At 37.9% G+C, this 16,652-nt stretch overlaps 1 protein-coding gene across 4 annotated transcripts in view; it reads right to left on the bottom strand.

Annotated features, from left to right (window-relative positions):
- Positions 1-16,244, bottom strand: part of RPAP3 (RNA polymerase II associated protein 3) — a 33,908-nt gene extending 17,664 nt beyond the window's left edge. For 2 of the 4 annotated variants that reach the window (XM_012459107.2, XM_012459109.3), the window contains exons 1-6: positions 16,158-16,244; positions 12,959-13,117; positions 12,067-12,207; positions 7,713-7,835; positions 6,400-6,527; positions 653-774 (exon numbers count right to left, since the gene is read on the bottom strand). In XM_012459107.2, coding sequence (XP_012314530.1) covers positions 653-774; positions 6,400-6,527; positions 7,713-7,835; positions 12,067-12,207; positions 12,959-13,111 — 667 coding nt within the window. In that variant the 5' untranslated portion in view covers positions 13,112-13,117; positions 16,158-16,244. Of the gene's footprint in view, positions 1-652; positions 775-6,399; positions 6,528-7,712; positions 7,836-12,066; positions 12,208-12,958; positions 13,454-16,157 lie in introns of those variants that run through there. The other 2 variants (XM_012459108.3, XM_064369837.1) reach the window with 2 other exon arrangements.
- Positions 16,245-16,652: the final 408 nt, after the last annotated feature.

Here is a 16,652-nt window from a genome sequence, read left to right as displayed (position 1 = left end):
TCAAGACCAGCCTGGTCAACATGGTGAAACCCTGACTCTACTAAAAATACAAAAATTAGCTGGGCATGGTGGCAGGCACCTTTCAGGAGGCTGAGGCAGGGAGAATTGCTTAAACCCAGGAGGCAGAGATTGCAGTGAACTGAGAGCATGCCATCACACTCCAGCCTAGGTGACAGAGTGGCAAAAAAAAAAAAAAAAAAAAAAACCCCAAGAGGCAGCAAATCCAATTAAATATCAGCTTTATTCAGATTTTGATTTGTAATATACAAACTTATTTTGTGGAATAACAGAAGGCTTAGAATTTATAAATAAACAAAAATGTGTTAGGAGCTTTAAACACACTACCTCTTGTCTCACTAAAGCCAACAAGACATTTTAATGCCTATTTTACAGATGAGAAACTGAAAATCAGAGAAGATACTGGTCACATAGCTAGTACTTGGTAACATGAGAATTTGAACCAAATTCTGGTTGGTAGCAAATAATGCATTCTTTCTCAAAACATCAAGATATCATTTCAGTTGCAAAAATGAGCTTTGTTCAAATATAGAAAGCTCTCTGAAGGCAGTAACTGTGATTACTTAGTAATCTCTATATAGCATCTGTTAGATTACACTGTTAAAGAATTTTTTAGATAATGACTAGGAAATACCTTTTTTGGCCTCTTCTAATTTTTGCAAAGCAAATCGAGCAGCACCTCGTCTGGAATAAGCTTTTGTGTAACTTCTATTCAAGGCAATTGCTAAACTACAATCAGACTCAGCAACAGCAAATCTGCAATTTTAAAACATTAAAATAAATGAAGTTAATAAAACTCATTTAGTAAACAAAACTTCAAAGTTTTGTTTCTGAAATCCTTGCAAAGGGAATTTACTTACCCACTGAAGGCATGTTTCCCACTTCCTTTTAATTAAGCATAATAAAAGCAATACTGGCATTCCTCAACGATATTGTGGATTTGATTTTAGACCACCTCAACAAAGTAAACGTCACAATAAAGCTAGTCATACAAATTTTCTGGTTTTCCAGTGCAAACAAAAGTTATATTTACATTATACTGTAATCTAGTAAGTGTGCAAAATCTTTATGGATAAATAACAATGTATATACCTTAATTTAAAAATACTTTATTGTTAAAAAAATGCTAATGATTATCTGAGCCTTCAGAGAATACTTATGTTTTTGCTGGTGAAGTATCTTGCCTTCATGTTGATGGCTGCTGATTGATCAGGGTGGTGGTGGTAGCATGTAATGCTGTTTGATAGCATTTTACTCATAATAGAACTTCTTTCAATATTGGAGTCAATCCTCTCAAACTCTGCCACTGCTTTTTCAAGTAAGTTTGTATAATGTTCTAAATCTTCTGTTGTCATTTCAAAAATGTTTACAGCACCTTCACCAGCAGATTCTATCTCAAGAAACCACTTTCCTTGCTCATCCATAGGAAGCAACTGATCATCCATTCAAGTTTGAACACAAGATTGCAGCAATTCAGTCACATCTTCCTCCACTTAAATCTTGAACCCCTCAAAGTTATCCATAAGAGTAGAAATCAACTTCTTCCAAACTCCCGTTAACACTGATATTTTGACCTCCTCCCATGAATTACAGATGTTTTTAATGGCATCTAAAATTAGTTAACCCTTTCCAGGTTTCAATCTACTTTGCCCAGATCCACTAGAGGAATCATGATCTATGACAGCTATAGCCTATGAAATGTATATCTTTCTTTTTATTTTTAATTTTTTTTGGGGGGGGGAATCTGTTCCATCCAAACACTGTTGAAGCAAGAGATAGATCCGAGGGACCACTGAACTGCTGAAACGCATTTCTTAAATAACGAGACTTGAAAGTTGAAATGACTCTTTGATCATGGGCTGCAGATGGATGTTGTGTTAGGAAGCATGAAAACAACATTCATTTCCTTGTACATCTCTCCAGCAGAGATCTTGGGTGAGTAGGTACATTGTCAATAAGCAGTACTATTTTGAAATAAATCTTTTTTCCAAGCAGTAGGTCTCAACAGTAGGCCTAAAATATTCAGTAAACCAGTTTATAATAGATGTACTATCATCCAGACTTTGTTGTTTTATTTATAGAGCACAGGCAGAGTAGATGTAGCATAATTCCTGACTTTTGGAATGGTAAATGAGCACAGTCTTCAACTTAAAGCCACCAGCTACATTAGCCCCTAACAAGAGAATCAGACTGTCCTTTGAAGCCAGGCATTGATTTCTGTCTAGCTGTGAAAGTCCTAGATGGCACTGTCTTCTAACAGAAAGCTGTTTAGTCAACACTGAAAATGTGTTGTTTAACATAGTCAACTTCATCAATTACCTTAGATAGATCTTCTGGATAACTTTCTACAGGTTCTCCATCAGCACTTGCTGCTTCACCTTCCACTTTTATGTTACGGAGACAGCTTCTTTCCTTAAACCTCATGAACCAACTCCTGCTAGCTTTCAACTTTTTTTCTGCAGCTTTCTCACCTCTCTCAACCTTCACTGAATTGAAGAGTGTTAGGGACGTGCTAGATTAGACTTTGGCTCAAGGGAATGTTGTGGCTGGTTTAATCTATACAGACCAATAAAACTTTCTCCCTATCAACATTAGGCTTCTTTCACTTTTAATTACTTGTGTTCAATGGAATAGCCTTTTTAATTTCCTTCAAGAACTTTTCCTTTGTATTCACAACTTGGCTAACTGGCACAAGAAGCCTAACTTTCAGTTAGTCTTGGCTTTCCACATGCCTTCCTCACCAAGTTTAATCATTTCTAGCCTCCGATTTAAAGTGAGAGATCTGTGAGTCTTCCTTTCTTTCACTTGAACACTTAAATGCCACTGTAGGCATTTTTTGTTTGTTTGTTTTGAGATGGAGCTTCACTCTGTCACCAGGCTGGAGTGCAGTGGCATGATCTCGGCTCACTGCAACCTCTGCCTCCTGGGCTCAAGCAATTCTCATGCCTCAGCCTCCAGAGTATCTGAGATTATAGGCATGCACCACCACGCTCAGCTAATTCTTTGTATTTTTAGTAGAGACAGGATTTCACCATGTTGGCCAGGCTGGTCTCAAACTCCTGGCCCCAAGTGAGCCGCCCATCTTGACATCCCAAAGTGCTGGGATTACAGATATGAGCCACTGTGCCCGGCCTCACTGTAGGTTATTAACTGGCTTAATTTCAATACTGTTGTATCTCAGGGAATAGGGAGGCCCAAGGAGAAGGACAAAGATGCGGGGGCAGTTGGTCAATGAAGCAGACAGAATGTACATTTATTCATTAAGCTTGCCATAATATATGGGCATGCTTGATGGCTCCCCAAAACAATTACAATAGAAATATCAAAGATCCCTGATCAGAGATCACCATAACAGATATAATAATAACAAAAAAAAAGTCTTAAATACTGCAACAATTACTAAAATGTGACACAGATACAAAGTAAACACATGCTGTTGGAAAAATGGCACTAACAGAGTTGCTTGACTTGCCTGATACAGGCTTGCCACAAACCTTCATTTTATAAAACAGTATCTGTGGACGCAATAAAGCGACACACAATAAAACAAGGTATACCTATAATTCCTAATGGTGGAACATTAGTAGCATTCCCTTTAATACAAGAAACAAAAATGCCCATTACCACTGCTTTTTCTTGGTATTACATAGAGGTCTCCACCAATGTAGTTCTGTAAGAAAGAAATACAAGGACTAGAAACAAAGAAAAAAACCTGACATTATTCTCAGATGATATGATGGTCTAAAAAGAAAACTCAAAATAATCTAAAGACACTGCTAGAAATATTAAAATATAAAAGTTTAGTAAGGTGACTATGACAGATCAACAAGAAACAAACAAAACATCTAACAAAGATGTACAAGACACAGTTGCAAAAAATTGTAAGACTATTTTCAAAGACATTAATGACCATGTAAGTGGAAATATTTCACATTCATCTATAACAAAGTACAAAAATGTAACAATATGATTCTCTCCAGACTGATTTATAAATCTAATGCAATTCTAATCAAAATCCCAACAGGATGTTTTAAGGAATTTGGGAAGATTATTCTAAAATTTATATTGATGAGTAAGTCCAAGAATACCCAAGACATTGCTGAATAATAAAAAGTAGGAGAATATGCCCTACACCAAATATCAAGACTTACAGTTATAATGCTTGGATGGATTGTGGAATGGATGTAAGGACAGGCAAGAGACCAGTGTAAAGAACAAAAGATGAGAAAGTGATCTAGGCAAACATGACATATGACAACAGTAGAATGGCAGATCCATGGGGGAAAGTAGGGCTATTTCAAAAATAAGAGCTGGAAAAACCTTTGGCATATGTGAAAAGGCCTAAATGTGAAAATTAAATCTTAAAAATGTTTAGAAGAAATCAGAGGAGACTATTATGAACTCAAGCAGCAAACTATTTTTTTAACAAATCATTTTATAAAGTCCTAATCTTTTTAAAAAATTAATAAACTGAAATATATTAAAAGTAAATATTTACATTAATTAAAATTCCATAAAGAAAGAAAAAAGATAAGCTACAAATTGAGAGAAGATAGTTATTATGAAAAAGACTAAAGGATTAGTATCCAGAATAAAGAACTCTTCAAAGGCACAATGAAATGCCATTTTACACCTACTAGATTGAAAACAATTAAGAAGCCCAATTATATCAGTGTTGGTAAGGGTAGGAAATAAGCATTATTATACACTGCTAATGTGAATGTAATTCATCCATCTACCTTTGTACAACTGTATAACAACAAACTACCTTTATCATCATCCTGTGAAGCTGAACATCTATATATTTTTTTTATGACTCAACACCAAGAAATATGTACAAAAATGTTCCTGGCATCACTGAAATATGGAAGGAAAGGACAGAAAGTGGGCAGTAGTAGAAAGAGGGACAGAAGGAGGGAAGAAAGAGTGGGAGGGAGAGAGAGAAGAAAAAGAAAGGAAGATAGGAACCAACCAACAATTGAGCAACACAAGAATAGACAGATAATGGCTGGGCTCAGTGGTTCACATCTGTAATCCCAGCACTTTGGGAGGTTGAGGTGGGTGGATCACAAGGTCAAGAGATGGAGACCATCCTGGCCAACATAGTGAAACCCCACCTCTACTAAAAATACAAAAATTAGCTGGGTGTAGTGGTGAGTGCCTGTAGACCCAGCTACTTGGGAGGCTGAAGCAGGAGAATCACTTGAACCTGGGAGGCAGAGGTTGCAGTGAGCCGAGATTGCGCCACTGCACTCTAGTCTGGTGAGACAGTGAGACTGTCTCCAAAAAAATAAAAAATAAAAAAATAATATTTCTAAAAAGAAATTATCTTATATAACAATTACAATGAGAGCTCTAGAGCTATACACATCAAAACCAGAATGAATCATAAAAATATAATATTCAGAGAAATAGGTGAGCCACAGACAACTATATATGTTTAAAGCTCAAAAATAAGCAAGGTTATACAATATATTATTTAGGGACATATACATATATAATAAACCTTTTTTAAATCAAAAGAATGATAAATATGTAATTCAAGATAGTGGTTAACTGGGAGGGAGGCAAGGAACAAGATACAGAAAGGAGCATCAAGGTAATTTCAAAAATAATGGTAATGTTCTGGTTTTTAAGTTGAGAGGGGCCCTTATACAGGCTTATTTTAAATTATTCTCTATAACTTATACATGAGATACAAATACTGCAGATATCAAATATTATAAAATGTAAAGATCCCCGAATTTTTTAGAATATTAATATGAGTTTCAAAGACAAAAATATGCTATTTAAATAGTAAAAACTCAGATAATAATAAAATTTGTATTTCCAAATAATTAAAACAGTAAGAATGTCTTCCTTGATGCTATTTACCTTTTCAAAAAACCCCTATGATTGGTTGGTTACCTGCATATGATAAGCCAATACCTTTTATATTCTTCCACATTAAGTATTTATTTTAAAAGTCAGTATGACTTAAAGACACATGTTGAAACATATTTTAAGTTTACCATTATAAATGTCCTCTAGATTAAAAAGTGGATAAATAGTTTTTCAAAATAATGAAGGATATTAATTTCTAAAAACATCCAACAAACTTTTTTAGCTTTGTGAATTAGAAAAGAACACTATTACTGAATTTTTAGAGGAACACCTCAGTAAAGTGAGCTATGGAAACATAGTTTTTAGCACCAGATATTTAAAATGGCTTAAACAAAATAACTCAATAAAAAGGAGTGAACTATAAAAATTTACAGCTGAAAAGAAATGCAATACATTTTCAATCTGTCCTCCACACTTTATTACAAACGTTTTTTAAAATTAGTCTCAATATATATATATAAGACATTCACATTTGCACACATTACAGAAAGTCCTTACTTTTTCAATCTAAAATACGCTGACGCTCTATTTGTTGGCAACACAGGATTATATGGATCGGCATCCATGCCTTTTGTGTAGCAGTCAATTGCTTCATCATATTTTCCTTGTTTGAAATATTTATTGCCCTGAAGAAAAGAAAATTAAATAAGATTATCTTTTTTACAAATGTTAAATTCACTACAGTTGACCCTTGAACAACCCAGGATTGAAGAGCACGGGTCCACTTAAATGTGGATTTTTTCAATAAGTCTACACCAAGTGTGCCTGCCTCCCTTTCCACCTTCTCCACCTTTTTTGCCTCTGCCACCCCTGAGAGAGGAAGACTAATTCTTCCTCTTCCTCCTCCTCAGCCTACTCACTGTGAAGATGACAAGGATGAAGCTATGATCCCCTTCTACTTAGTAAAATATGTTTATATAAACACACATTATCTTCCTTAAAATGTTCTTAATAACATTTTCTTTTCTCTGGTTTACTTTTTTTGTAAGAATACAGTAAATAATACATATAACACATAAAATTTGTGCTAATCAACTATTTGTGTTATCCATACTGATTCCAGTCAACAGTAAGCTATTAGTAGTTAAGTTCTGGGGGAGTCAAGAATTATATGCAGATTTTTTTACTGCATGAGGCATTGACCCCACACTGTTCAAGGGTCAACTATATATGATAATTGTATGGGCACAATCCAAGAACCCAGTCAGAAAAATGAGTAAAATACTTAGCGTTATACTCCTTATTGACAATACCAACCTACAGAAATGTAACCAAAAAAAAGCATCAAGAGTTTAATCTGAAAAGAGTTCCATCTTTGTGAAAGTAATATAGCTGGTTTTATAATAATGAACCATCCCTCAGGTAGATACTGAACATTCCAAAAAGTAGCCAAAGATAGCCTTTGATATGCAGGAGTGGAATATAATACTTATGCCAAGAATCACACACTAATTTCAAGTTACTTCAATCTACTACTAAAAACACTGGACAACTCCAAGCACAGTCCAAGCATTTACATAAAATAGTTCATTTACTACTCACAAGAATCCGTTGAAGTTGGTAATATTAATGTCATCTTACAGATGAGAAAACTGAAGTTCAGAAGTTTAAAAAGAGATCTGAACCCAGGTAATCTGGCTCGAAAGCATGTACTCCTAACCACTATGTTCCACTGCCTCCAGAGAGGGATGCAGCCAACAACAACATAAAGCTTAAACACCTACTAAACTATGTTCAGGAAATTTTAGGATCCATATGATTCTCTACAGCTCCTGCTTACCTGAAAAAAACAAAACCTAACTAATTAATACCTTTTCTTTTAAAACAAGAGCCTTTTGAGAATCTACATGAATCCCATCTTCTTCCGACTCTGATTCTTGAGACAGAGAATCATGGGTACTATCATCTTTGTCAAGCTCATCAAGGATACTGTCCTAAAATCAAAAGAAGAAAAACAGTGCTCATAATTATATGATCATTAGGGGGAAAAAAAGACATACTAAAAAAAAAATACACTCAAAAGAACGTAAATTGTTACAATCTAAAGACCTACAGGCTTACAAATTGTTACAATCTAAGGATCTAGAGGCTTACAAAGTAACCCGAATCTCTCGTTAAGATTATATCCAGCGAAAAAGATGCCTTTGTTTAGAAAACCAAGATCCAAACCAAGAATCTGACTTTGAACTCATAAAGCTAAGTCAAGAGACTATACCAATCACCCCTAAATCACAAACTATTAGCAGTTAGGTATCATGGCTTACAGGAAGTTTGCAAATAGCCCTAAACTAATATAATTAGCACCCCAGTAGCAGAGAATGTTTTCTTTAAAAAACATTATTCTTCCTTATTTTAAAACAAAAAAAACTGCTGCTTTAAAACTGCTATTTTAAAACCAAAAAAAAAGAGCACATTAGCTCCTAAACTTCACAATAACCTACGAGGAAGGTATAATTACCTTCACTTGATTTTCCTTCAATTTTTCACTTGAGGGAACTGAAATGCAGAAGTTAGTTAACTCATTCAAGGTCACTCAACTAGTAAGTGGCCAACTCTACTTCCTCCAAGAGTTCTCAATCGTTATGTTACACCATCTCTCAGTATATTCCAAAATATAGCTGCCTCTACCAAAGGAGAAATACAATATGCTAGTCCCAAGATTCTCAATCTCTTTTGACTCACACTACTTTTGTGGTAATAAATAATTTCATAGACCCCCACCAGAATTTTTCTCTCATTTTTCATGTGATAACACAATGATTTTTAGTAAGATTTTATTTTTATTTAATTTAATTTTATTTTATTTTTGAGACAGCATCTGGCTCTGCTGCCTATGCTGGAGTGCAGTAGTGTGATCTCAGCTCATTGCAACCTCCATCTCCCAGGCCCAAGCCATCCTCCCACCTCGGTCTCCCAAGTAGCTGGGACTATAGGCACGCACCACCACGCCCAGTTAATTTTTATTTATTTATTTATTTATTTTGAGACAGAGTCTCGTTTCCTCGCCAGGTGCCAGGCTGGAGTGCAGTGTCGCGATCTTGGCTCACTACCTCCCAGGTTCAAGCAATTCTCCTGCCTCAGCCTCCCAAGTATTTTTTTTATTTTTTGTAGAGAAGGGCTTTTGCCATGTTGCCCAGGCTAGTCTGGATCCTGAGCCCAAGCAGTCTGCCCACCTGAGTCTCCCAAAGTGCTGGGATTACAGACATGAGCCACTGCGACCAGCATTAGAGTTCATTAAAGCACATTTAAACACAAACTTTAATCATTATGTAAACAAAATCCTTTTTGCATTCAAAAACTATTTTAAAGTTATTTACGTAAAAAAAATTGCTTATAAAAACAAAAAAATTATTCATAGTTTCATTAAATGAACATTGAAACATGGACTGAAATTTAGCTATGTGTTTTAGCATGAAGATTCTAGAAATACCACCAGCCTACCAACATTGTAGTCAGGATTATCCAACCCTGCTATGCTGACAAGTACAGAAAACTAATAGCAGCAGGGCACTAAGGTAGCTGCTCAAATCTGAACTAGAACGAAATAGAAACTAAACAACTATATCTTGTATAGAGACACTAAAACGACAATTGCAAGCTATGCAGTACAATCATGATGGCATTGTTTACACACAGCAGGAGCTCAATCAATATCTGTGTAGAAAATATCTCTGTAAGAAATCATCTGAAATGATGCCTTTCAGGAAAGGGCATTATAAGAAGACAACAACTGATGAAAAGGAACAGGCTGTGTAACAAGAAGTCACACAAAAAAATGAAGACAGGCTACATGACACTTGGGAGTAAATTCTATTTTCAGAAAGTATCATTTCCAACAGTGATAAATTCAAGACCCAAAATTTTACTTCTCTTATACTGGGACTATCCTGAAGCAGATGGCAAACTAAATAAAAGTCCCAGTTCTCTCTTAACTAGCCTTAGTTTTATTAAGAAAAATACCACATAGGCCGGGAACTGTGGCTCACGCCTATAATCCCAGCACTTTGGGAGGCCGAGGCAGGTGGATCACGAGGTCAAGAGATCAAGACCATCCTGGTCAACATGGTGAAACCCCCATCTCTACTAAAAATACAAAAATTAGCTGGGCATTGTGGCACATGCCTGTAGACCCAGCTACTTGGGAGGCTGAGGGAGGAGAATTGCTTGAACCCAGGAGGCGGAGGTTGCGGTGAGCCGAGATCGCGCCATTGCACTCCAGCCTGGGTAACAAGAGTGAAACTCTGTCTCAAAAAAAAAAAGAAAGAAAGAAAAGCAAAATACCACACAAATAATTTGGAAAAATGTTTGGCAGTATTTTCTAAAGCTAAATGTATTTATAAACGATGACCCAGCAAATCCCCTCTAGGGTGCTTATGTCCATCAAAAGCCAAGTACAAGAATGTTCACAGCAGGTTTATTCATCATAGCCCCAAACTGCCACCACCACAAGGGTATATCAATAAGAGAATGGACACACAAATTGAGATATCCACACAATGGAATTCTGGTCAGCAATGAAAAAGAACTGCTGCTACTCACAATATGGATCTCAGATAATGATAGCAAAAGAAGCCAAACTTAAGGAATGCATACTGCATAATACATTTACGTGAAATTCCAAACTGACCTACAGTATGAGAGGTCAGAACAGTGGCTACTTTTGAGAAGTTATCTACTGAAAGGAAGGCCTCTGTGAGGCTGGAAATTTTTTTTTTTTTTTTTAAGAGTCTCCCTCTGTCTCCCAGGCTGGAGTGCAATGGTGTGATCTCCGCTCACTGCAACCTCTACCACCTGGGTTCAAGCCATTCTCATGTCTCAGCCTCCCGGAATGTTCTATATCTTGATCCAAACAGTGGCTTCACAGGTGTACACTTGAGTAAAAATTCAGGAAGATGCACACTTAAGATTTTTGTAAGTTATGCACATTATAGTTCAATAAAAATGTTAAACAGAAAAATACAAATAACATAATAAACAGAGAAATTAGACAGTGGTTACTTCTGGAGTAGAGGGGAGAAAAGAACATGGGATCAGAAAGGAACATACCAGTAAGCTTCAATGGTATTGGAAAAATTCTCTTTAAGTTAGATGGTAGGCTCAAGTATTCATTGTATTACTATGCTTTGGAACATACATCTCCGCCTATTCTTTGGTATGAATCAAATATTACATAATAAACATTTTTTAAAAACTAAAAAGGAATATATATTCCAAATTTGGTAATCACATCTCCCAACACACATACCCTCAACCAAATCAATCCTCAAAATAGATCAGAGTACAGAATAAGCCTGGCCAACAGGTTCTCTTTCACAGGCTTACATGACAGTGGCTGCTTAAAACATTGGTAGAGGGTTGTAAGGCAGAGCACTGGTGGTGATTCTCCAAGTACGTTGTATCACATGCGGGAGATGGGAGGACACACATCTGCTATCCCAGTCTAGAAGGGTGAAGAAGCCCAACTCCCTGGGATCAAGATAGGCCTACGTTTATTGTCACACAGCCCCAGTCCCAAGACTAGACACAAAGGCATTCTCTTTTAGCAGAATTCTACAGGTCCTTCAGTCTGCAACAAAGACTTCTGATCTGTACATTCTTTTCTGGGAGTATCTTAGAATTATGGCTGTTTAGGGGTTAGAGAAGATGGGGAAGAGGGGAGCAGTACGACTATAAAAGAATGGCACAAAGGGAATCTTTGTGGTGGTGCCATATATCTGTACCTTAATTGTAGTTGGATTATCCAAACCTATACATGGGATAAAATAACATAGAACTATATACACACTGTACTAATGTCAATTTCCTAGTTTTGATACTATATACTACAGCTAAAAAAGATGTAACCACCAGAGGAAACTGGATGAAGAGTACACTGGATAAATACATAATAATAAGTAAATAAATAATAATGTTTGCAAAAAGAAAGAAAAAAGAACAAAATTCTGGCTGTTTTAGCTACCATTCCCTGAAAGAAGATTGCAGGAAAAAAAATTATCTCATTAACTAAAGAGCTATGTAATTAAATGTTTATTCCACATAAAATAGTGTCTAAGAGAAAGACACAGGCCATAACTGTACATTATTTTTCAATTAGCCCATGACTATCAGCTAACTCCCAGAAAATTTTACTCAAATATTAAGAAGCAAATGACTAGATTAACTTACCACATCAAATTTTGCCCATGCCTCATAATCATAAGATTTTATTCTATTTTTTGTGTTTTCCTCTTTGGTTTTTTTGGAAGACTCTTTAGCTTTGCCTTTCTTCTTTTTCCTAAAATTGCCATTTCGAATAGGAGGTAAATTCTAAGACGGGAAAAAAAAAAAACACAAAAGTTGTGAGTATTCTGCTCTATTACTCTTTGTATAACTAGATATGTTTAAAATTCTCACTATATTTTCTTTTAAGAATTTTTCAATTTAAAGTGTTTTACTATCATCACTCATAATAATTATGCTTGAAAAGTTTAATTCATACTTTGATGAATGTTGAACACTGTTCACTCACAAGAAAAAAGTGTTACCTAGAAATTCTAATTATACCTTTAATTTGCAACCATAAACTCTAACTTCAAAAACGACCTATCTTCAGCCTTAGTACGATGAACCAGCAGTAATGCAAAGGCAAACTAAACTGCCTCCCTATTATGTACAGTATGAAAATCCAGCCATACTTAAATGCACTGTCTTAAGAAAAACTTTTGGTTGAACCTAGGTACTAACTGCATTTTTATGCCAATATGGTATGTTAACATATCACTAAATATATAACTACACATATTATTTTTATACACACACACCTCTATTTTATGATGCTAGTCATTTACCTCTAAGTATTATCACATGATCATCCTTTTGGTAACTATTCACTAAGCCTTAAAGTATGGTAATATATTTAATTATTACAAAGACTTTTTGAAAAGCAGAATTTCTTAAAACATTGAGAGTGAAGCAAACCACTTCAATTTCAGTATTTTCACAAAACATTTTAAGAAGTTATGCCTTATTTTTAAAAAACTCATTTCAGTGGATGTTTAATTAGGAATTCTTAATTTACCTCTTCAGGAACACCACTCTGTCTTCTTAGCTCCATATCCTTTTGTTTAATGTCTTTTTCCCAGTTTTCCAAATCCCTCATAAAGTCTTGTAATTCTTCTGCATTTTGTTTCACTTGTAGTTGTAATTCAACTGCTTTATTTGCTGAAGTCATTATGGTCTGCAGAGTTTTGAACAACCAACCTCTGATAAGAATAAGCCTATTTAGTTTATTTTTCTGAAAGCTAACTATTTTTTTTACTCCTTCATAAGTGGCCAAGAAACATGGACAGAAGAGAACCAAGTGATGCTAAATAAAGAAAAATCAATATAATATTTTAAAAATAAATCAGCTGCTGAATAAACAAATGAAAAATAGACAAGTTTGAGCACCCTTGAAAGGTAACAATAAAGAATGGGAATATGGAGAAAAATCACTGAAATTATCAAGTACCCTATGGGTAGCACACAGGCTGCTTATCTCTGGAGTTGAGGAATTACCTCCTTTATTTCTTTTTCTTTCAACATTTAACTTCTACTATGTGAAAGACCCTAAATCAAGATTTAGGGATGCAAAAACAAGATAAGGTCCCCTGTCTAGTGGAGAAGAAAAAAATATATAAAGTACTAGTAACAAAATAAATATGTTGGGCAGGGTTTCTCAACCTTGGGACTACTGACATTTTTGAGCCAAAAAAATTGTTTTAAGAGTACTGTCCTGTGCATTGTAGGATGATTGTCAACATCTCTGTCCTCTACCAACTAGGTGCCAGGATTATCCCTTCCCCTCATGGATTGTGACAAGGGAGAAATTGCCAGACACTGCCAAATGTTCCCTGAGAGGTAAAATAACCCCTGGCTGAGAACCCTGTGCAAGGTATATACAGATGCTATGGAATTGACCACAAAGGAGAGGCAACAGTCAGATGGTAGGGTGGTAGAATCAAAGAAGGCATCCCCAGAGGTGTTGGAACTTTAGCTGGGTTTCAAAGGGGCCTGCCAAGTGACTAACAGAGAGGAGTGGGCGGGCAGAGTGAGGGGCTATGAGGGAGAAGGAAGGAAGAGAAGATTGAAGAGATGGACATGGGACAGCCTTGAAATGGCAGGCCATGAGGTCTAACCTATATTCGGAAAGTTATGTGAAAATATCAAGGTAGTAAAATAAAAAGAACTTGATGACTGACTAGACTGAGGTGTTGGAGAACAGAGAAAAATTCAAACAGTGGCCTAGATTTCTGGCTTGGGAGCCTGCTAAGATTACTGACAGCATTTTGAGTCAAGAAATACAATGTTAAAAGGAAAAGAGGTGTCAAAGTTGGAGGGCAAATGGAAAGTCAAATTGTTTGAGATATGCTGAATTTGAAGGCTAATCGGGCGAGGAGATAATTCAGTAGGTAGCTATATAGAATTATAGATAAATTCAGGTGTCACCAGCATAAAGGTGGAAGCTAGAATCAAGGATGTGGTCACGTTTCACCATTGTGACAACTGGGGGATGGGATAAACCTGGAGTACACTAAACGGAGGAAGAGATGCCAAGGAAGGAAAAAGTAGGCAGTAGCCCTAGACAGCTGGGAGGAAAACCTAGAGTGCACTGTTACAGATGACAAAAAAAAATGAGTTCAAGAAAGTGAAAGCGGTTAGCAGTGCCAAATGCCATGGAGGATACATAGAGGTAAAGAAAGTGTATTATATGAAGACTATTCAAAGTTTTCTTCTTTTCTTTTTTTTCTTTTTTTTAGACAGTCTCACTCAGCCTCCCAAGTGGCTGGGGTTACAAGTGCGGGCCACCACACCTGGCTAATTTTTTTTTTTTTTAATAGAGAGGGGGGGTTTCACCATGTTGGCTAGGCTGATCTCGAACTCCTGACCTCAAGTGGTTCGCCCACCTCGGCCTTCCAAAGTGCTGGGATTATAGGTGTGAGCCACCGCACCTGGCCTCGATTCAGAGTTTCAAAGGGATTTTTTTTTTAAGGGTGGGAGGCCAAGGGCAGTGGCTCACGCTTGTAATCCCAGCATTTTGAGAGGCAGGTGTTGGCAGGCAGGGGGAAGAGCTTGGGCTCAGGAGTTCAAGACCAGCCTGGCCAACACTCCAAGATCCCCGTCTCTACTAAAAATACGAAAATTAGCCAGGCATGGTGGCAGGTGCCTGTAGTCCCAGCTACTCCGGAGGCTGAGGGGAGGATCCGCAGATAGAGGCTACAGTGGGCGATGATCGTACCATTGCACTCCAGTCTGGGACAAAAAAAAAAGGAGTGGGGGATGAACTGAGTTAAGTAAATGAGATTATATGGAGATTAGAGTAAATTTGCCTTTGATAATGTAAGACTTGATCTTGAGCATAGTCTGTGGAAAGAGCAAGAAAGTGAAAGATACAGGAAAAAGGATGAGTGATGGGCCAAAATCTCCAAAAAGGTGGGAGAAGATTCAAAGCTTGAGGGCAGGGGGAGGGAAGACAGGAGGGAGAAGGAGAGACGGAATTAGAAAAAGCACTTGTTTAGGACAGTAAAAATTACCTCACTAAGAAGGGACAGTTGCAGATGCAGATAGGTCTTCTGACCCGTAGCCTCAACAACTAAATTAGGTTTAAGCTTCTTTCAGGCAGTGTCCATGTTTGATCATATATGTACATCTCATTCAAAAACAAAACTACACAACGCTTTGTTGGGGACTCAAATATATGAATAAAAGCGCAGTGAGTCAGTGAGATGCTGACGGGGGTCAGGTGCTTCTCCATGTCACCCATCACCGCTGCTGCTCGAGCAGGCCCAAAAACTCCCAGGGACCCTGCGATGGGGCAAGGGTTCGAGCCAGCAACCATAAACTTCCAGCGCTTGGGATACCACTTTCACACCCGCTGTGCCAAAGAACACCGCACACTCACGCCGCGAGGGGGCGGGCCCCACCGCGGACTTTGCGGGAGTGCGGCTCTGCCATCTCGAGCACTGCAAATCGCCCAACACCCCGGGTGGCAGGGTGGAGGGTCCGCCCGCAAAGCAGAGCGCGCAGGCCCGGGAAGCTGGGGCGAGCCCCTCCTGGGAACGCGCGCCCCGGGTCGCCGCTACCCTGGACACCGACGCCCCGCCCCAACGCGCGCCTCCGCCGCCTGCCCTAGCCCACTCCGCCTCACCGGTACCCATAACCGGTACCCCTCCTCCCACCGGCCACCCCAAAGATCTCCTCCGCTGCTCCTGGCGGCGAAAACCGCAACGCCAGCTCACCTGACCAGATCGTCACCCTCCGCACTAAAGGCCAGTCAGCCCCGCAGAGACTCACGCCGAGCCCCGCCTCCCGCGCTTGCCCACAAGACCCCGCGGCCTCGCCCCGCCCCCTGGAGCCTGAGGTTGAGCGCGCGCAGGAAGTCAGATTCGTGACTTCCTTCCCAGGATGGAATCAGCTTGGTGGCTTGAGGGTACGTAAAGGCAGTATCTGAGCCTTCCGCCTCCTTCCATTATGACTAAACTTAATAGGAGATAACCCAAAAACTGCAGGGTCATCCTGATTTTCTGATCTCCAAAACAATAAAACCTTTAATATGTCCTTGGACTCCCTTTAAACAGTTTAATCCCTAATATTTACCTTGCTAATGTCTAACGATTTGTCTGACCTTTGTGAATGTGATAACTATATGAGAAAGTTACTGTTTTTCCACCATGAACAATAAACTGTCAACTGGTAATCCTGGTAATTTTAGGAGATTTTTTTTCCCCCTAAGT

This window comes from Aotus nancymaae, unplaced genomic scaffold (assembly GCF_030222135.1).
Source record: "Aotus nancymaae isolate 86718 unplaced genomic scaffold, 86718_ANA_hifiasm-v0.15.2.pri h1tg000092l, whole genome shotgun sequence".
NCBI classification, from domain to species: Eukaryota; Metazoa; Chordata; class Mammalia; order Primates; family Aotidae; genus Aotus; species Aotus nancymaae.
Note: the sequence above shows the minus strand (reverse complement) of the source record. Positions and strands in the feature narration are given on the sequence as shown.